The sequence below is a fragment of the Bactrocera tryoni genome, chromosome 2 (genome assembly GCF_016617805.1).
Source record: "Bactrocera tryoni isolate S06 chromosome 2, CSIRO_BtryS06_freeze2, whole genome shotgun sequence".
NCBI classification, from domain to species: Eukaryota; Metazoa; Arthropoda; class Insecta; order Diptera; family Tephritidae; genus Bactrocera; species Bactrocera tryoni.
The window spans coordinates 45,503,379-45,525,095 of record NC_052500.1 but is presented as its reverse complement, the minus strand read 5'-3'; the positions used below and the strand labels follow the sequence as shown (position 1 = coordinate 45,525,095).

Below are 21,717 nucleotides of genomic sequence, written 5' to 3'. Positions count from 1 at the left end.
CTAAATTTTTCTATAATTTTATCCAGTTTCACTAATATCACTATGATACATTCACTCAAATTTTTCTCAAAGGATTTGTGTCAATCGTCTGTCGTATTCTAACAATTAAGTATGTGTATTCTTATTAAAGTCTTATATATATATATATTATATACTGTATTATATTATGTTATATATATATTATTACTATTATGTTATATATATATGTTCTCTGATCGCCATTCACTTGGGAGTGGCCAGAAACGATTCTTTTACACATGACTCAAGCAGCTCACTATTCCGATCTTTGACCAAGTATCCTCTGGGTAGCCTAAGAGCATCCGTTCGAAGGCGAGCTAAAGTGAGAAGGCGAAACATTCCCTACAAGGGTTGTGCGCTGGGCTTGGGACCCGCCACGTAAAAAAACAATACCAATGAAAACGTCGGCTATAATCGCGTAAGCGGTGTCTACGCCAATTAAGAAGAAGAAGATATATACATATATTTTACTTATACTGTTCTTAAAAATAAGCTTACGAGTATCTCTTTTTCTGTGGTTGTTGTTGTTATTACCGCTGTTCTGCTGTAGTTGCTTCTGCCGTTGTTGCTACTATTGTTGTTGTTCTTTATACGCAATGTTTTTTATTATTATTTATTTTCAAAACTTTATTAAAAAAAAAATTTAATATGTATTTTTTTTAAGTTTATTTTAGTTTATAAAAGTTTTAATTTGTTTTATTTTTTATTTTCTCCCTTTCCTTTTCTGGGATACTTGATTAAAATTTTTTTTACACTTTTTTCTCCCTTTTATGGGATATTCGATTTATAAGTTTGTTTCCGTTACCTTTGTTGACTCGGGTAACCTTATGGAAACTTGAAGGTTTATATTATTTTTTTATTTATGGACCCACACTTTCTATATGGACATCCGTGTCCTTTTTGTGGAGTCGAACCACACTTGATGAAGGATATTTTTGTGCGGGTCCCTGCTCGGGCGCCAATTATTTTTTTATTTTCTCTATTGGTTTTTTTTTAAAGTAACTTATAACTCTCGCTTATAACTTATAACTCATAGCTGCCCTATTTATCTCTTAATTTTAGTTCTTATAGTATTATAATGCTGATCATGCAAAAAGGATGGCTGTGGCATTTCTTGTTGCGTGATCAAGTTCTTCTTGTAATTGTATTCCAATAGATTTTATGATGACTTTGCAAATTGGCTATTGTTGATTTTAATATTCTTTGTTTACGTTAATTCTATTTGTTATGATAGGCGGTTGGCTTGATCCTATGGATGAATATGGTGTCGACTTACATCACATACATATGTGTCTACTAGAGATGAATGGGATAGGGGTTTATTTTAGTGGATTTGGGTTGCATTAACTTGCATGTAAACAAATACATATAACAGACCATACGCATAGTGTTTGTAAATTTGTCTAAATGCAACATCTGTATGTATATAAATATGTACACTCAATACTTAATGCGAAATTTCCTTTGACACGGACAACCAGTGGCGAAGCTCACGTTTTGTCAAAGAGTCAATGTGTCGACGGACCGACGCAGTGACAAAGCGTCACAACATTGTATTATTGGTAGAAAATCCGAGCATTGCAGAGAAAATAAGCGAACGATCGCCGATTGTCACCGCTTCCCTTGCCTCTCTAACAGCTTTACCCACAAACTTGCGTAAATATGTATGTATGTATATGTATGAGCGTGCATACATATCGACGCAGATTTTTGCCAGCCACGGAAAAATATTTTAGAATTGACAAATACAGTGCAAGCTCGCTAATCCGAATTAATGATTGCACACTCCAATTCGGATTAGCGAAATATTTATTCGTATTAGTGGATAAGCTATATTTATGTATTTTATTTCACATAAGATGACGCCATTCGAAAATAAAACTCGGGATAGTATTTCAGAACTAATTTTATTTATTATTATATTTTTAAGAAAGAATATTGCTTACACCTTATTTATTATGATGTTTTTTTAACGAAATTTGTGATGCAAGTTTCTTTCTGTTTCAATACACATGCTTCTAAAGCTTTATTACGCATTTCCTTGAGTACTAATATTTGATCAGTGTCTATGCCTCGTTGCTTTGCCCAATCTACACTTATATTTAAAGCTTGTACAGCTTCACGATTTTTAACGCGCTTAATCAGAAAGTTCCACGTCAGTATTGCGGCGAAATAAATTTGTGATTGCACGAAATTCTTCAATTTCTTCAAAACGAGCCGAAAGGTCACTCTCCGGTAATTCTTGTTGTAAGACTGACAATGGAATGTTATCTTCTGAAGCCCATCTCTAGGTATGAATATTTTTCCAACAGGACTTAAGAGTGGAATCCGATACCCTGTTCCAAGATCGTTTAAGCAATTCACAAGCGTCGTACATACTGAAAATGTCAGTACCGTCTGATTCAGAATTGACCAATTCACACAAGAGGTCTTTTTTGGAAGAAAGTTTAGTCAGGCGTATCGCATTTTGATCCATAGGTTGGATAATGCTAGTACAATTTGTAGGGAGAAACATAGTTTTATATTGTCCACATTCAAGTGCCAACGGCTCCCCATAACATGTTGCATTATCCAATATCAATAGACCTTTTTTCGGCAAATTATTTTCAGTCTGATAGTTTTTTACCTGTGGTATAAACGATTTGAAAAACCATTCAGTAAAAATGTATGTTGTCATCCATGCATTTTTTGATGAGGAATATTCAATCACCCTTTGTTTTTTAAATGACCGAGGGTTTTTTGATTTACCAACCACTGCAATCTGTAGCTTGTGACTTCCAGTCTTATTAGCACAACATAAGAAGGTGATTCTTTCTTTGCTCTTTTTGCTGCCTGGAGCTGATTTTTCTTTAAAATGCACTAAAGTTTTGTCTGGAAACATTTTCCAAAAAAGTCCAGACTCATTAGCATTATAAATTTGGTCGTCCAACAAATTTTCAGCTTCAATTACATTGTAGAGCTCATTTTGAAAAGCAGGAACAAGATCTGGTCTAGCAGATAAAGACTCTCCGCATATTTTTAAGTTTCGCACAGAAAATCGTTTCTTAAACTTTTGAAACCATCCATCGCTAGCTTTAAACGATTCATTGTTATACATTTTCTGATAAAGTGATTTTGTCTTTTGTCGTAAAACTCCCGCTGAAATGGTTTGATGTCGTGACCGCTTCTCTTCAAACCAAGCATGTAATTTTTGCTCAAACTCTTCGTACTCACCCGTTTTGAGTGTCTTGCGCTGCTTCAAAAGTTTTTCATCAGAATTCTCAGCAAATCTTATAAAATAGGTATGTATACAATTAACTCATTTTTGTAAGATACTTTAGTACATAATACGGATTCTATACCTCCTAATATTTTCGGATTTTTTTTTTATGTCACAAATTGTAGAAGTTCCTACACCATATTTATCTGCTAAAAGTTTTCCAGATTGTCCGCGGTCTATCTCTTGTATTATTTTAATTTTATCAGCTAGTGATAATGTTTTATGTGCACGTCTTTTTGCTATATTGTTATTTAAATTGATGTCGTCACGTGTAATGTTATTCCAGAACTAAAATAATAACAAAATAAATCATTGAACACGCATTCAATTGTACATACATACATGTGTATGCATATCAAATGATGTCCCGTTAGTTGTAAAATTCCATTCACACTTCGAGAACACGTTGAAACAGGCTTTCTACGTTGTTTGCACTTATGTAAGTCAAACCAAATATGTGCACCTACGCTACAAAAGGATAGAAAAATTAAAATTCGGATTAGAGAGCGGCAATCAGTGCGGACTATAGATTATGCAACACATACTTTATTCAATTCAGATTACTGGATAATTCGGATTACACACCGTTTGGATTAGCGAGCTTTCACTGTAATATAAATCGACAACAGCTATGTTGCCACTTTTCTCACTTCTTTCTGTGAAGAAACATCAGAAAGACACTTGTAGGCAAAGGCATGCTCGGGGAGATGTAATGGTGTTTGCTTTTATGAATGAAGCGAGTTTGCCCGTTAAAAGTGCGCTTGCGTTCATGAATGAAAATGTTGTTGTTGTGTGTTTTTCTACAAATTTGGGCATCGACTATTTGGCTGCCATGCCTATTGACTTGTGACGCTACTGATGCTATTTGAGGCAATTGTTGTTTTTGTAGAACAATGTTTGTAGTTTTTGTGGGTGACATATTTACATGTGTACGCATATGTATACAAGTATGTAGGTTTGTGAATGCGTTATTTGTGTACCAATGTCATACGCACATATTTATGTATGTACATATGTATGAGCAGCGCGCACATGTTATTATTGATAAGTGATAATATGTCATGTCATATGATCCCTATGTCATATGACACATGTGAATATAAGTTTTGAATTATAAAATATACGATTAATGTTCATTTATCACTATTGTAATATATGTATTTAATTTTTAAATTATATTGTGATAGTTTGTTATATAAATATGTAAGTATGAATATATCTAATACAAAAAATAATTAAAAAATAGGCTTTATTTTTACATTAACTACGAATATTGCTCTGAAAAAGTACGTTATTTTAAATGTATTCAATTGCACGTGTATTCATTAATATGCACAAAAGAATTCGAATTATACGAATACACATGTTTGCATACAAACGTATAAAAATATAAGCAAAAGAGCGAACATACGTCTGTTAGAGCAATATATAGTTTTGAGTATAATTTTTATTCCACGCTCAGCTCTGTTCGAACAATATGTTAAAATTTCTGCTGCAGAGCTGGCAGTGGTGAAACTCCTCCATCTCGACCGATTTAGCCAAAAATATTTTTACGTTCTTCGCGCCGTGAACCTTCTCTATTATAAACGTTCTTTGCGCACATTCAACGAGCAAATATGGTTTATTCATATAACCAAATGCCACACACCTCTCCCCGAGCATGCCTTTGCCTACAAGCGGCTTATCGCGACAAATGCAAAAGCTTAAAATCATAAATTGAACATATATGCAAGGTCTGTCGCAAAAGAAACAGGACTGCTAAAGAAAAAAACAAAAAATTAATATTTTTCAAAAGTTATCTTTTTTTATTCAAAGTAGTTTCCTTGTGCTTCGATACAGCGTTTAGCCCGGTCAATTAGCATTTCAAATGAGTGTTTAAGGTCATTTTTCGGAATGCTTTTGAGAATATCGGTCGTCGCCTTTTGGATAGCTGAAATGTCCTGAAACCAGTGTCCATTCATGGGCAAATGAATCACAAGGTGCCAGATCAGGTGAGTAGGGTGAGTGATTAATGGTTAATATGGAGTTTTTTGTCAAAAAATCGTGACAAAAGACGCTTCATAACACCAAGGTAAAACACAACATAAATCGTTTGGCCAGATGGGACGAACTCTCGGTGTACAGTACCCTCGGAATCGTAAAAACAAATCAGCATTGTCTTTATTTTTGACTTCTGAAGACGACTTTTTTCGGCTTCTTCTGATCGTCACAGAGGTCTTCATGACCTTCTTGGAATCGCTTAAACCACGCATGCACATTACTACGGGATAGGCACTGATCACCATAAACTTTTTTCATCATTTGAAATGTTTCAGTAAACGTTTTCCCAAGTTTAAAACAAAATTTAATATTTGCTCTTTGTTCAAAATGCATTTTACGACCGATGACCAAAAGCTACTGTCACTTTTTGATCGATAACATCGATTGTAGTTATCCAATTGTCTTAAAATTTTTACGAAATGTCAACAAGAGATCAAACTTTTTATTTTATATACCCACCGATTTGGCTGAAAATTGGTGGGGAAGCAGCTTAGAAACAGGGTAAGGACATAGGATACCTTTTATCTCTTTATTAATAGTTTAATACAACTCATAAATACAAAAATTATATTTCAAATAATAAGCATTTGTTCAAAATACGCAGTGCAATGGATTATAACTGGTTCAGTAATCAGTCGTCGAGTATGTATTATACAACATACATACAAAAAGACTGATGTCATAACCTTTCCATCCGACTTTTTCGTCTTTCCACGCCTGAGAACCGTTTCATCATGTGCACTTCACTAGAATTACAGTTGATTGGACTCCAGTGGCAAATGATGGAGCTATGTTTCTATTGTCACACACCGACACAAAAAATCGGTTTTTTTACGATTAAAGAGCACTCAAATACTTCTCAGAATCCGTTATTTTTGTTTGCGAGGCACCCACTTTGCACATGGCTTTCGAATCTTTAGAGCATCGTTGTCCTCGGTGCTCAATTCGCCTGTTTCCAGCTTAGCAAATGTCTTTTCAACGGTGGATTTCCCTGAGTCAAAATTCAACAGTATTTTCCCCATAAAAGCAGTGCTTTATTAACACACGAAATGATTTATGATCCATTTTTTTGTAAACTAACACAAGTTGCTTCACAAAAATGCTATATCTTTTAACTAATAGTCCTCTAGTATTAGAATAAATTTGACAACATAGTTTATTTGTCGATTTGTTTGTATTCAATATTTCTCTGATTTATGTATACAGTCAATCCCGGTTAAGTAGTACTCCGTTTACGTGCCAATCCCTCTTAACTACCTATAACTTCCTGCATCTCACGTTTTGTTTCTTGAAATACATAGAAATTATTGTTTTATTTTTTTATTATTATTAGTTTTTTTATTATTGGTATTCAAATCAGAATTTACCGTAAAAAATTGTTGTTATTTATTGTATATTGTTTATTCCTCGCAACTTTGACTGAGGTTGCATCTCTCAACCTCTGTGCTACGTTATTATGTGAATAATTAGTCCGCCAATTACACTGGTAAAAAAACTCCACTTGTTTTTTGTGACATGAACAGAACAAAGTTTTTATTATGTAAAAATTGCCACAAATGCCGAAAATAGCTACAGATTTCTTCTATCACCTATATTTTTTTTGCTATGAGGGTTTTTGTTAAAAAAAAAAACTGCGATAGATATATTATTGTTATATTATTTTATTAACCAAAGAGTATCTTAAAATGTTACTGTCGATGTTTTTCGGCGATATTTTGTTTTTGGTGAATCCCTTAACAATGTCCAGCAGTAATCAGCAAGCAAACTGGCACTCCACTTGCCTTGGTACCGTTTCTCCATAGCAGAAATGTCTTGGTGGAACCTTAACCCCATGTTCGTCTCTTGCGTCCCCTAAATTTTCGGGGAAAAAATCCAAATGAGAGTCCAGAAAGTGAATTTTAAGAGCATGTTGCAACCCATTTTTTATAGGCAGTAAGTAGTTCAGTCACAAGATCTTTATAATTGTCAGCTTTCACATTTCCAAGAAAATTTTTAACAACGCTTTTAAAGGCACTCCGGGCTGGCATTTCAATTTCATTGAGCATTTCCTCAAACGTTTTATCTTTCATTAGTTATCTTATTTGGGGACCCACAAATATGCCCTCCGTAATTTTTGCTTCACTGACTCTTTGAAATTTTTGTTTCAGATACAAGAACCCTCTTTCATCTCTTAACAAAATTCTTCATTAAACCCAATTTAATATGCAAAGATAGTAGTTATGCCTTTTTGGGATCAACTAGAGGTTCACTGGTAACGTTTTTCTGTACGGGGGTGAGTGCCTGACGTACTGAGCACTGCTTCTGTACGTAATGACAGTCTCTCGCACGACTGTCCCATTCTCAAAGGAAGCAACAATATTTCGTATATCCTAGTTGCTCTTGCCAACAGGTGCTACTTCGGACTGAGTAGGCAATTGAGAAGCAAAGTCCTCTCTCGACAAACAAAAACCAAACTCTATAAGTCACTCATAATTCCCGTCCTGCTATATGGTGCAGAGGCTTGGACGATGTCAACAACTGATGAGTCGACGTTGCGAGTTTTTGAGAGAAAAGTTCTGCGAAAGATTTATGGTCCTTTCCGCGTTGGCCACGGCGAATATCGCATTCGATGGAACGATGAGCTGTACGAGATATACGATGACATTGACATAGTTCAGCAAATTAAAAGACAGCGGCTACGCTGGCTAGGTCATGTTGTCCGAATGGACGAAAACACTCCAGCTCTGAAAGTATTCGACGCTGTACCCGCCGGGGGAAGCAGAGGAAGAGGAAGACCTCCACTCCGTTGGAAGGACCAGGTGGAGAAGGACCTGGCTACGCTTGGAATATCCAATTGGCGCCACGTAGTGAAAAGAAGAAACGACTGGCGCGCTGTTGTTAACTCGGCTATAATCGCGTAAGCGGTGTCTACGCCAATTAAGAAGAAGAAGTTACATTCCAAGAAGAAGGGCTATTACTTTTAGGGTTCCACATATTGCCCAACCGGATGTGCTCTAAAAGAACTCTCATATTCTCATATGATTTCTTCATATGAACCGCTTTAGCTAAGGGCACGGGTGGATATTTATTACCGTTATGAACCAATACCCCCTTTAAGCTAAGTTTAGAGGAATCAATGAATATACGCCAATCACGTGGATCAGTTTTCTGTCCTGGTGCGTTAAACAAAAGGTTAACTTCTGAGAAAGCAATTTGTGAGGTCTTTCTGCCTTTTTTTGCAAAAATAACATTCACATCACTTTGGAGAAGGTTCCAACCTTTTAGTCTATATGCTAAAAGTTCGGACTGTGATTTTTTAGGCTTAGATTTCGAACTAAGTCATTAAGTTCACCCTGTGAAATTAGATGCGGCACTGTTAAACATCCTGTTAAATCAAATAAAGGATCGGTTGTCATTTCCTTTGCGGTTTCTTGAAGAGCTAGTCCATTCTAGTTCTTTATCGAGACTCCAAGATTCTGGTACTCTTGGAATAGGAAGTTTTTCACTGACTGTCTTTAGGTTCGCTCCAAACCATTGGCACTGGAAAGGGCATTTTACGATTTGAATCTTTTAACCAAGCTGTTGACAATGTTACACAAGTTTTGCAACAGATATGAGGAGCCCATGCTTTGTCTTGGTCCCCAACTTTAACACCAAAAAACAGTTCGTTAGCGTTTAGCACAAGCGGAGTAAAAGTATGTTTTTGCGTAGACAGTGCGTTAATCGAAGTAAATTCTAAAAGAACCCCTACCGGCAGTGTAAAAATGAATTAAATCGGATCGGATTTCGGTACATGGCATTATTTTAATCATTCTATGCCGCATGTGAAAGAAGCAATTAATATAACGAGATAAAAATATGCACGAAAAGTATTTGACTTTTGGCAGAAAATATCGGTCAATGTGCAAGATATGTAATTGAAAATTGGAGAGAATTCTTTCCTGATAATAGTAGTCTGTGGCATTTTAGTTGTATGTAGTCTTGGTTCAAATAAATAAAAATCGAGTTCCAACTTCCATATACAACTTATAATAATTTTCGTTATCGTACCAAGTTTTATGCCGAATATATCAGTCAGTACTCACTGTTTTATTAATAAAATTGCTTTAAAATATGTTCTCAAATATACTTGAGCAATATCAAAATTAATGCAATCAGCCAGACCTTTTCTCTGCTCTCAATACATCTCATATAAGGATTTCCGTCTTTCCACTTGTATTTAAATCATTCAGGTTGGAAACTAAATGGAAATTTCTTTTAAAAATTGTGTGCATTAGCGCTAAGTTTGAATGGAATTGCTCGATAACTTGGTCTAAACTTCAAATCCCATTATATCAATATGTCAAATTTTGCCTCTTTGGTCGAGTTAATATTACGTATCACACATATCTCATTTGACGAGGTTTTATGATTTAACTGACGCGAACTAAATTATAGCAATAAAACTAAATGTTTGCTAATGGCTTTTAATATAATTCTAGAAGATAAAAAGTTTTATTGAAATTTATTCACGCGTTCATCGAATAATAGATGTTTAAAAGCAACATGTTTTTATTTTTTTTTTTAATATAAATTTCACCAGCTTTGATTCCTGCTAGTTGCAAGAGTATAAAATTTTCGATTACTCCCGAAATTAGCTCTTCCTTATTTCTTGTTTTAATTTTATCGAGTTGCAAGATTTAGTATACTAAAGCTCCACCAGAGGAGATTTTTTAACTTTCTAGTAGGACCGCCAATAAACTTTTTATCGGAACACTAAACCAAATTTTCTCTTTTTCCTTTTACAAAATGTTTTACTAAAGTTAACATATAATATCTCAGCTTATATTATAGAAAGAACGCGGACCATTGTGTTTGCTGATGGTCGCTTCCTAATTGTAATGTGACAATGACACATTTCACACATTCGATTAAGTCTTATTGGCTATTGGAGCCGTCATTAATACATAAAATTACCAGAAAACGGTAGGACTATGCTATATGGATCTATAGATTGGTGGTAATATAATTTAAAAACACTGTGAAGACCAATATTTCCGAGTGATATATGTACATAGATATAAATTATAAAGTAATTTCCGCGTTTTTCGAAGTTAATCTCTAAAATCAAAATTTTATTGCAAACATCATTATTAATTATAGTTTTAATCTACTAATACCGTGGTAATCATACACTTTTTCTTCTTATATAAATATACATATTTAGCTATGCCACTTTTCGGTCAAGTCGGATCTTTGGCTTCATTTGAAGTTAATTTATTCTTAGGAAACATTTACTGGGGACCTCGGTTGGAAATTTTCAATGTCGATTTGATTATGCCTGTCAAAAACTAAACATAAATTTAAAGACTAACCTTGGCTCTTTTGGTAAATTTTGTCATTGAGCCCATGCCATTAGCGTGTTCAGCGCAATGAATATTTTTAAAAGAATAATTCGAAACTGTTTGTCGCTTCTTTTAGTAAATGAAATCTAATGCCTTCAGGCAATTGGCGCCAAATGGTTAATCAGGTGATTAACTGAATTAGGTTAAAAAGTCGATCCTGTTACAAACGCAAGCAAGGATCATATGTGATACTTAAAGCTAATGTAAATGGATCATAAAAGCTTTCACATAACGACAATAAGCTCTGAGCCGATTTGTTAAATCGACTAAAATCAGTTTCGGGTATCTCTCCTGGTTCACCGAAAGTTTAACTGCCGAGACATTTCAACCTCAGTCTTTCAAAAGCTGGACACCAATTATCACTTCAGCGAAATTCCAAAATTTTATTGCAAAAAAAGAAAACAATGAACTAATATACATATTATATATATGTATGTGTACATGTTATTATTTATTTTAAGTACTTGTTTTGTATAATATAGTTTGCACTAAAAAACTAAACTATAAAAAGAAATTAAACAATAATTAAGCACTTGTTGGGAAAAATTTGTTTGTAAATAATACAGAACTATTTTAGAATTATTATTTTTTATTTAAAAATGTAATAAATATAATTTGGCCTTATATAATTTATTTAAAAATTATAAATTCCTTTTTGGAATACAGTTTCTCTCGATTACGAGTAGTTCTTTGGCCAGCTTTTATTTATTTTCCGCAACAACATAAATAAATCAATAAAACAAAATGTCAATTAAACAACCCAATAAATAATATATCTTAATTTAAAGCCTCGAGTTTAGCTGCTAAAGTTATTTTTATGGCACAGCCCCGAACACTTTCCTAATGCTCTAATGTGTTACATTAAAAGCAAAATATAGCTTATGATTTCTGATTAATCCTCTCCAAGGATGAGATCGTGGTTTCTATTAGCAAATTGTAGTTCAACTCATTTAGGCTTGCCTTGGCGGTGAGAAGATCCAAAAATGAATCTAAGGGCGATAAAGTACCAGCCGCAATATCTGAAAATTGAAAGTGGAGGATTATAGAAAAATTAAACAGAGTATTCGTGAATGACAATTCAAACAAATAAACAATTTTGTTTTTTCCTATTGAATGGATCGGCATTTACAACAATAATATCATTACAATTTGGATTTATATCCAACTAAGAACTTTTAACGACACAACATTCTAATAAAATTACTTTGGAATGTCAACACAATACCAACACAAATAAAAAGTATCCACACATACACACGAAATATTGGGTAGTTAAAAAGTCTTTTCGTATTTCAAATCAAATTTAAACTTTTTTTATATGTATTTATAATAATAAATAAATAAACAAATATTTTGAAAAATTTCGAAATTTCCAGAACAGAAGCGAGCGAACTATTGTTGGGCTACACGAACTGATACAGCATCGTCTCCGTAAACTTCACAAATTTCATTGGCGGCTTGCGTGACATTCTTCTTTTTTTATACAAAAATCTCAAAATAAAGCGAATTTTATCATTATTTTCACTCACTTTTGAAAAGCTATAACTTTTTTTCAACTTTCCCGAATTTATTTTTTTTTTTTGTTAAATGAAGTTTAAAATCTCAACTTTCAAACACTGTATGACACAATGTGATTGGTAGCATATGACTGCAACGATATCTATTGACAAAATACGAAAAGACTTTTGCGACTACCCAATATTTTACACGGACCCTAAACACTAATATTTTTGCTTACCATAAATGATTCATATTATTAATGTTGTTGATTTAATTGTGTGTAAACAAAAAACAATGTACCAATGATAGTTACAACAGCAGCAGTTGTTGTAAGTATTATACATAAATATGATAACGAAGTTCCCTTTTCGATAGTAGGGTCTATCCAATAAATAAGTGGAATAAAATTATTAATAAATTTAAGAGTAAATAAAATCCAATTCACTGGGTTTAGTGAAAAAAGTGCTAAATCTAATAAAAATAAAAAAAGTAGTCACAGCAACAAAGATTATTAGAAAAGCAGTTTTCTTTTATATACTGTTGTTGTTAAATTGGACTTAGCCCTTCTTGACTTCAAGTCACTTATTTGGTTATAGGATATATAATGAAATTTAGTTTTTTTTTTTTTGGGCAACTAACCACTTTTCAATGATGTGCGCCCCTGGGGGTTAGCATTTACACCTGCGCTGCCGCCACGCTGCTGTACCGGCTGTCCAGATAATATGTTAGCTGCATGTTCACGACCGCGTATCATCAAACTTTCTGGATGTGACCAACTTCTTAACAAACGCTGAGCACGCGATTTCGGTAGAGTCGAGAGCAAAGATAGTTTCTTTTCAACGCCCTCCGGCAGGTCATCGATATCTAATAAAAGTATGGCATCATAATGCAATTTTTATGAATACCCCAAGTAAAATTTACCGTTAATAACTGTCTTCATGACATCAATTTGCAATTCAAATACGTGATTCTCCACGTATTGCAAAAACATTTCAAAAGTCAACGCGCGATATCCGAGATAGGTGAAGAAGGAAGCAAACCCCTGGGGCAATGGAAAAGCGATAGAGTCCACCGCCAAGCAATAACGCTCCAAAATCAAGAAAAGTGAATACTGTTGGCTGTTGGTCATTTGGTCGCTAAATAATAAATGTGTTATAATTAAACATACGATAATAATTCTTTAAAATAATAATTACATTAATTGGAAACCGCGGGCCGTTTCATTACGTGCATCAAGGCCGGCCGCGCGACAAACGAGGGAACATAGCGCACGTGATAATTCTAGTTGTGAGCTTACATACTGCGTGACAACGGCATGTACATGGGCTGGAGCCTGTGAGCGCTCGAAAAATGTCTCTTTCAGCCAACGAAACCCTGTATTGGGTTTAACGGAGTGCTTAACTAGATGTACGCTCAATTCACGCATATTCTGCAAGTCAATCAAAAATTATTAAAGTTTCTAATGAAATATAGTCACACCAAATACTTGCCACTGATATAACATGTTCCTGTTTAGTAGCTGTGCATGTCTCCGTTTCGATAAAAGGTAACACTTCACTGCAGTTACGTCTATTGGAAAAAGAAAAATCGTTGAAGCTATTTCCAATATTTCCGCTCGGGGTCAATGGTGTTGTGCAACGCGATAGCGCTTCGGGTTGATAGCATGATAACGAAAACATAAGCTTTTCGGTCACTTGCTCCGCATTGAAACGGTGTCTCTCCTTTTGTTCAGCTTCGTTCAAATGTTCCCATAAACGGGTCCAAATATCCGAGTGATAAGGAGATAAACGTTGATGAGGTGATAACAACATCATGGTTGTATTATATAGGCTTTCATGCGACAAACCTACGTTAATATCGGCTACCCGCGCCTGAATTGGTCGTGTTGAATCGGCAGTCGTAAGGGGTAGAAATTGTGCAAACGATGCCGCGTCCGGTGGCAGACCGCGTAGTGTGGCAGCATAACTACCCGCCACCAAAGCTTCTTTAAGCAATGCTACAGTATCCAATGACAGCGGTCTTTCCATTATTATGCCGAGCAATTCTGCGAGGACATCCATATCATTGGAATGCAGTAGAAAATAATGAATAATACTGAGACGATTATCGACCGATGTGTCATTACGGAAAGCTTCAATCAAATGACCACGTGGGACACTGAGTGAAACCAGGTCCAAAGTTGCAGTATCATATGCTAATGATCCCCACTTTTGACATGGTACAAGTTGAGTCAGCGGATTCCGATTATGTGCAGGACACACTATATGGCAGCACGGCTCATGACTCAATCCCACATCTAATAAATGTACAAATAAATCCGGCTGGAAAACTAGCAAATGATGGGTACCATGAAGGGCGAATGTTGGCTTAAGTAAACGCGCCTTTTCCCACGGTACGCCCGGCATAACGCAATGAACTACGCAACCATGGTGAAGAAGTGTTACCGAATATGCGAAATGAACATTTACTTTCTGAGATGGGCCAGCACCATCAGCTGGTGTGTCGTCTACATTTTTTGGTTGTATTGGTTGGTAAAGATAATAATGGCAAACAAATAACATCCCGGCGCCATTGGTCAAAATAACTAAATTTAATGAAGAGTCATGAACCCTCAATGGAACAATGTCGTCCTCGTAGATCAGTTCAATGTCAAAAGATCCTTGTGGTAATTTCGGTAAATTTAGTGGAATGTTCAACTAGTGGGTTGGTATATATACATATATATAATAATCAGCATATATATACACAAATTTTAAAGCTTACCACTGTCTCTGTGGGCAATTTTTCATTAAATTGAAAAGCTGATAGCGTGGGACTTAATTCATTTCCTTTAGTTTTTTCGGTTTCATCCCGATCCATTAGACTCAAACTTTTTGCCTTTGGCTTTAAATGTATATAATATAATGCCTGGTTATCTGAATCCCATTGGGCCCAACTGAAATGTTTAGCAATCGTTTCGGAAGTAAGCATGCTTGCATCTAAATGCAATTTATCATCTGATGATGTATCCCCATTTGTTTCCATTTGTTTTAAATTGCAAAGGAATTGCTTTATACCTGTTAAATAAAATCGCGACAGCATTTACAAATAAATTTTAGTTAATCTAATTAACTTATTTTGAAATTGCGTTTTATCTTCATTAATACGCTGTAATGAAGCAATTGGAATATACCCAAATTTTTACTTGATAATAACACATTTATTTAAGCTTAAGTTAATATAGGTTATTGTTCGGCAATCTGAGCGATCGTATACTTACAAGTCTCATGAATAAGCAGTATAAACTTCTCTTGAATACTTTTTATTTCACATTCCTTCTCGTTCCGCCACAGAAACTGGCTCATTACTTGCCGATGTGTTGGCGTTTCCAATAAAGAAATTGCTTTTGCACCTTCATCTGGAACACATGTCGGAACAATATATGCTTGGTAGCGGAGACGAGATTCTTCGTTTTCAACATAAAACATTTTCTTCTCAACATATACTAACAAAGTTTTACTACTATTAATTGTGGCTTGTATTATTTGTCGACATTCTTTAACAAATCGGCACAGAATACGAAACGTCTTAGTAGTTGCATCAAAATGACCTATGCAAGTTTCCCGTACGCTTGTATTTAAATCCTCAAAAGTCCATGACGTAAGCATGGAACCATCTCGCTCCTGTCCAAGTATACGCCATTCAATTGCCTTTTCTATAAAATTTGTCTTTAGCAAACTTTTCAAATTGGGTAGAAAATAGCTTTACCTTTAAATCCTTGAGCCGCCAATAAACCGCAGAAATTTGCGGCCAAATTTTCTTGTCCTAGCATTTTGCAAATATTTATCTTAAAATACTTTCAACACATTAAATACTTATTTCCTTATAACTTCATGTTAAGAATCACAAATAAAATCAATAAACAACAGGATGTATTTCCCATCGTCTGCAGATGTTTGTTTATATTACCTAAATAACTTGTCAATTTAATGTGTTTCAATTTCTATGTATTTATATTTTTAACCCTTGAGTAAGTCAATATTATCGCACAATTATATACACCGATAAACGATATATTTTTAGCTTGAATTACTTGTTGGCTGAAGAAGTTTAAAGCAAATTAAAAACACTGTTTGTCTAATTATTTCCAAGTATTTACTTATCAAAATCTTTTATTGAACAGGCAATGATTACAATATTTTAAGGGCTTTTCTGTCATTGTCTGTCGCAATAATAAATTTATCTGTAGATAAGCTAACCACAATTCGTTGAAAACGGTTCCGTCCTGTTAAGCTACCAACGGATAAGGATAATATTAACTAGATATTGAGGAAATGGGATTAAGTTAGATAAGTAACATATAAATGTACCATGTACAATGGAACATAAAAAATTGCTGAAAATAATTTACGAAGAACTAAGAATGTATTCGTGGAATTCGTCAATCATTTGCTGATTATCCTTAAAGCCAACAATTTCTTTTGCAGCGTCTTTTGTTAACCATTTCATTTCACTATGTTCTTCCGATAATATTGGTTCCTTGCTAGAGTCTTTTAATTGCGCTAACCAATAAATAACTACTTTCGATTTTCCCTTCACATTGTAATTCAATATCTTTGGTTTATCCCTAAAGATAATTAAGTCTTCCTCGGAATACCTGTAATTGCATTAGTTAAAAATTGCACGTTAATTTAATCTTATTAATCAAGAATTATAATGCAGCGCTTGCCCGGCTTCCTCTTTGGTCTCTCGCAAAGCTGTCGTAAAATCATCTTCGCCCGGATCGACGTGCCCTTTCGGTGAACTCCAATGAAAATCACCGTAAGATGCGCGCAACAACAAATATTGAATCTGTTCGCCAATTTTACGAAAAATCACCAAACCGGCAGCTCTTTTAGCCATTAAAATGAGAAATACTACAAGGAAATAAACAAAAAGGCGTACTACAGATCGACCGCACGCAAATAAGAAAACAAGAAACAGCTGATGGGTAAAAAAATGTGTTTGAAAAAATCGGTCATCAGATGAATGTATTTAAATATTTATAATGGAATTTACCGTGCGATTCTGTAACTTGAGACAGTCTCAAGTCTCTAAATTTGAGATTTTAAGTTAGAGACAATTTTTGAGACTTGAGCTGATATTGCTATTCTGTAAGTGACAGTCACAAAATCTATTACATTTCATTATTCAGAGATGTTTTTACATTTGAATGAAAATAAATATGTCGATAACAAATATTAAATTTTCTATAACATAGTCAAAAAACATAATTATCAATGAAAATAAAAATATATGTTGACGTTGTTTCATAATATTTACGAAATTTATCTAAATTTGATTTATTTTTAACCTTTTCGTGTTTGAGTTGCTTACAAAATATAAAGAAACGACAATCGATTAATATCTATGATGATCTCTATTCAGTATATTCAAAATGGCAGACAAGAGTTCTTTTTAGTTTTGTGACCTGCTAACTACCAGGTCTCAATATTTTGAGACTAACGCTAGAGACTGTTTAGAGAATAGTAACTAGTCTCAAATTGAGACTTTGCCTCAAAATGTCTCAAATAGAGACTAGAGACTGGTTACAGAATCCCGCTATTAACTAATTTATAATATTACAGGAATTATAACAATTAGAATTAGTTTACATAAAAAACTACCACAGATTTAATTAAAATATTGTAATTGCTAATTCTTTGGCAACTGAAAGCAAATCCACAAACACAGTTGTTGCGTTGCCCCAGAGAACGTATAATATAATAATACGTTCTCTGGTTGCCCTTTGCAACAGCTGATCTATAACATGTGGTCATTATATTTGTAAACTTTTCGTTGAATTATGTAAAAACGGAAATAAGTGTTATATATTTTTAGGAAGTAAAACATTTAATAATCATGATAAACACATTCCTACGTTTAGGAAACCGGTCTGTTTCTAGAAAACCGCAGTTTCAATTCACGATTCAAAGGCTAGCTTCTTTTACAGTACGAAATCTATTAAATGAAACATCCGATGAAACCGGTACATTGTTTACACGCTTTGCAAAACATATAGCGTTAGAACTACAAAAAGATGCTCCAATTGTACCAACAGTAATCAAGTATGCTGATTATTTTCCAATAAGTGATACACGTTACTTGCAAAGAGAATTGACTCGAATATCTCCAGATCAACTTCCGGCATTAATAGTCTACGCATTCAACTACAGGCCTAGTGCTGATTTAAATAAGTATGCTACATTACTAAATGAGTTGGATACGACTGCCATAAGGCTGCTTCCAAAGATGGATCTTGACACAATTCTACGAACATTATATGCTTTTCTTTACCTCATGCCCAACTGGATTACGAGAACAGATTTTTATGATGCGGCTATGAAACATATAATAACAATGGGAATAGCAGCAGATACATCAAAAGAAAAATTTGTCCAAATGTGTTTCTATTTGGGTTTGGACAAAACTCGTAGAGCTACAAACGTTGTATCTTTTTCAAATTTTCTAAATGACCATTTAGAATCATATATTGCAACATTAACTACTTTAGACTTGATTACAATTGCCAATGCTGCTTTTAAAACATCAACGCGTATAGAAAGCAAGACATATAATAATCGTTTAAAAGAAGAAATACTGAAGCTTTCATTTGATGATATTGCAAATGATGCACTCTTAGTGACTTTAATTAAAGCAATGAGATTTCAGAGGGTTCAATCAAGGGAAGTCTGTGAGCACCTTCAAAATTATTGTACTCAAGATATAGTTGAGAGGCTTCAATTACGCGGTTGCATTCATTTATTCGCTTACTTTGCTGATAATCTTTGGGATGATGAGCTTTCAATTGACTCTTTGATAAAACAATGCTTAAATCGACTAGTTCCTTCGCGAAAGTTTCATATGAATGATGAAAATGTTCGATGTAAAGACATTTCTACATTTCTATGGTGTTGTGCACAAGTGAACTGCAAATTATCGCCATCTGACCTGCAATTAATTGAGTCAAATCTTTTGAACAAAGTTGATCAAAATGAATTCCGAAACTATGTCGATCAGTTAGTTGATAGCTGTTTATCTTTATGGACATTAGGCTACAAATCACGCGAACTTATTGAGGAAACGTTAAATTTGAAGCTAAACGCACGATTCACTAACAAAAAAGATCTACGAGATTTACCTAAAGTCGAGAGTCGCTTACAGGTGCTCTTGTCAGCCATTAGTATAGAAGAGCCGAAATGGCGGTTGAAAAATATAAAAGGGTTTACGGAAATAGCTGTCGATACAGAAGCTCCAACATATTTACTAAAAAATCGCCAAAGTTTGATAGATATGAAGAAAAAAATTGTAGAGCACAACAATGTACTTTCAGCTCAATTAGTTTGCCCTATTAGTGGTATAAATATCCCCAGCGTTCTAGTGAGATATAAGGAACCTGCTAATCTAAGAGTATTTGTGGAGCTAATTCCAGAGGAGCAAAGGTTGAGATTTAGTAAGTCTCCTATAGGATTAATAGGACTAAAGATCCGATTATTGTCAACTTTGGGATATAAAGTCATAACAGTAAGTATGTCAACATTGTAGATTAGATATAACTAGTAATTTTTTCTCTTTTTTTAAAAGTTAACTGAATCACAATGTAATGAGAATGAAAACAGTTTAGCATTTTTGGAGCATAATACCGAAGGCAGTGATATTCCGGAGGCCCAATCATTGAAAGTTTAAATATTAAATGTGATTTTGTTATCATGTACACATATAAGGATTGCGTGAAGAAATAATTACATTAAAATAAATATAATATATTATAAAAAAGTGGTCTGTAATTTTTTTATTTTTATTAAATATCTACAGATTTTAAACAACTTAACGATCACTACCAGAAATAAATACTCGTATTGTCACAATGCTTAAAAACTGGATCAAGCAGCGATTGTCTAAATACTTATATCCTATGTTCAAATAATATACAACAAGTAAGGAAGGTTACTGTTGCGAAAGATTCAAACATCTATCACTCGATCGAATCGTGAATAAACTACAATCATATTTATTATCTTCTTAACTTATATTGATTGTTATAAACATTGTTCTGTTTTATGGCTATATTTCAGTTCAGCTAAAATTATATTAAAAACCTCTTCAAATGAGATATGTGTGATATGTGATATTAACTTGACCGTAGAGGTAAAATATAATATATTGATTTGATGTGGAAAACGTCAATCAGAGCATCGGAATTCTTTATATTAGAGATATGTAGCGGCAGAATTCTGCAGAGTTGATAGTCCTTGGCCGGATAAAAATACGTGTCCGTTCCGGTTACGTAGACCAGACTGTCGTGGGGACGGAGACCAATTCCACTCTAATTCAGCGCTAAACCACACAGTTTTTAAGAAAACTTGTCCATTTAGTTTCATTAAAATATCAGATATTAGACCAACATGGAATATGGAAATCATTTTATGGGGTATATTGGGGGCAGAGTGGTTGAGTTGTTTTGGACATTGCTCAGGTATACTCGAAAACATATTTTGAAGCAGTTTTATATACCAATAATACTCATTGACCGTCATATCCACCATAAAACTTGTTAGAATAACGAAAATCGTTATAAGTAGTACATATATGAGAGTTGGGTAGTATGTATTGGTTCGATTTTATTTATTTTTTCAATACTGCAAACAATTAGTAAAAAGTAAATTAGTAAAAACAAAGGCTGACATCACCGCCGTCCAAGAAATGCGATGGACGGGACAAGGACAGAGACGAGTAGGTCCTTGTGACATTTACTACAGTGGCCATATAAAGGAGGGCAAGTTTGGTGTAGGATTCGTGGTGGGAGAGAGACTCCGTCGCCGAGTACTATCATTCACTGCGGTGAATGAACGTCAAGCCGCAATCCGCATCAAAGCGAGGTTCTTCAACATATCGCTGATCAGCGCCCACGCCCCGACGGAAGAGAAGGACGATGTGACCAAAGATGCCTTCTATGAGTGCTTGGAGCGCACTTATGAAGGCTGCCCCCGCCACGATGTCAAAATCGTGCTTGGCGACTTTAACGAAAGGGTGGGCAAAGAAGGTGTCTTTGGCACTACGGTCGGTAAATTCGGCCTCCACGACGAAACATCCCCTAATGGGTTGAGGCTGATTGACTTCGCCGGGGCCCGAAATATGGTTATCTGTAGTACTAGATTCCAGCATAAGAAGATTCATCAAGCTACCTGGTTGTCTCCGGATCGAAAAACTACCAACCAGATCGATTATGTTGTGATAGACGGAAGACACGACTCTAGTGTTTTAGATGTGCGTGCGCTCCGAGGTCCTAACATCGACTCGGACCACTATCTTGTTGCAGCTGAGGTTCGCACCCGCCTCTGTGCAGCAAAAAACGCGTGCCACCAAACACAAGGAAGGTTCGACGTCGAGAAGCTGCAATCACAACAGACAGCCGAACGATTTTCTACTCGGCTTGCACTCCTGCTCTCTGAGAGCACTCGTCAACAACTCGGTATAAGGGAACTGTGGGACGGCATTTCAAACTCCTTACGTACAGCT

At 34.8% G+C, this 21,717-nt stretch overlaps 3 protein-coding genes across 4 annotated transcripts; 1 reads left to right on the top strand and 2 right to left on the bottom strand.

Moving 5' to 3' along the window:
- Positions 1-11,328: 11,328 nt before the first annotated feature.
- Positions 11,329-16,128, bottom strand: LOC120768003 (protein pigeon). Of its 2 annotated transcripts, XM_040094428.1 has the most exons (9): positions 15,928-16,128; positions 15,440-15,874; positions 14,944-15,236; positions 13,671-14,876; positions 13,377-13,609; positions 13,102-13,316; positions 12,820-13,044; positions 12,419-12,561; positions 11,639-11,699 (listed from the first exon to the last, which is right to left on the bottom strand). In XM_040094428.1, exons 1-8 carry the CDS (start codon positions 15,989-15,991, stop codon positions 12,437-12,439), a joined length of 2,796 nt encoding a protein of 931 aa, XP_039950362.1. In that variant the 5' UTR covers positions 15,992-16,128; the 3' UTR covers positions 11,639-11,699; positions 12,419-12,436. The 2 variants fall into 2 exon arrangements, with proteins under 2 accessions (XP_039950360.1, XP_039950362.1); XM_040094426.1 differs by lacking the exon at positions 12,419-12,561 and having other exon boundaries at positions 11,329-11,699; positions 15,928-16,127.
- Positions 16,129-16,291: 163 nt separating this feature from the next.
- On the bottom strand, positions 16,292-17,135 carry LOC120768004 (bis(5'-nucleosyl)-tetraphosphatase [asymmetrical]). Its single transcript, XM_040094429.1, has 2 exons — positions 16,889-17,135; positions 16,292-16,816 (listed from the first exon to the last, which is right to left on the bottom strand). The coding sequence occupies exons 1-2, from the start codon at positions 17,059-17,061 to the stop codon at positions 16,567-16,569; spliced, it is 423 nt and encodes a 140-aa protein (XP_039950363.1). The 5' UTR covers positions 17,062-17,135; the 3' UTR covers positions 16,292-16,566.
- Positions 17,136-17,829: 694 nt separating this feature from the next.
- LOC120769080 lies at positions 17,830-19,885 on the top strand. The gene is made up of 2 exons (XM_040095939.1): positions 17,830-19,722; positions 19,783-19,885. The coding sequence occupies exons 1-2, from the start codon at positions 18,061-18,063 to the stop codon at positions 19,882-19,884; spliced, it is 1,764 nt and encodes a 587-aa protein (XP_039951873.1). The 5' UTR covers positions 17,830-18,060; the 3' UTR covers position 19,885.
- The last annotated feature ends 1,832 nt before the right edge of the window (positions 19,886-21,717 follow it).

Excerpts from the sequence above, each read along its gene's own strand:
- LOC120769080 (XM_040095939.1), top strand. The coding sequence starts at position 18,061 with ATGATAAACACATTCCTACGTTTAGGAAACCGGTCTGTTTCTAGAAAA. Across the intron at positions 19,723-19,782 it reads TGGGATATAAAGTCATAACA|TTAACTGAATCACAATGTAA; the intron begins GTAAGTATGTCA and ends TTTTTTTAAAAG.
- LOC120768004 (XM_040094429.1), bottom strand. The coding sequence starts at position 17,061 with ATGGCTAAAAGAGCTGCCGGTTTGGTGATTTTTCGTAAAATTGGCGAA. Across the intron at positions 16,817-16,888 it reads GAGACCAAAGAGGAAGCCGG|GTATTCCGAGGAAGACTTAA; the intron begins GCAAGCGCTGCA and ends ATGCAATTACAG.
- LOC120768003 (XM_040094426.1), bottom strand. The coding sequence starts at position 15,991 with ATGCTAGGACAAGAAAATTTGGCCGCAAATTTCTGCGGTTTATTGGCG. Across the intron at positions 13,610-13,670 it reads AGGAACATGTTATATCAGTG|AATATGCGTGAATTGAGCGT; the intron begins GCAAGTATTTGG and ends ATTGACTTGCAG. Across the intron at positions 11,700-12,819 it reads GCGCACATCATTGAAAAGTG|ATATTGCGGCTGGTACTTTA; the intron begins GTTAGTTGCCCA and ends TTCAATTTTCAG.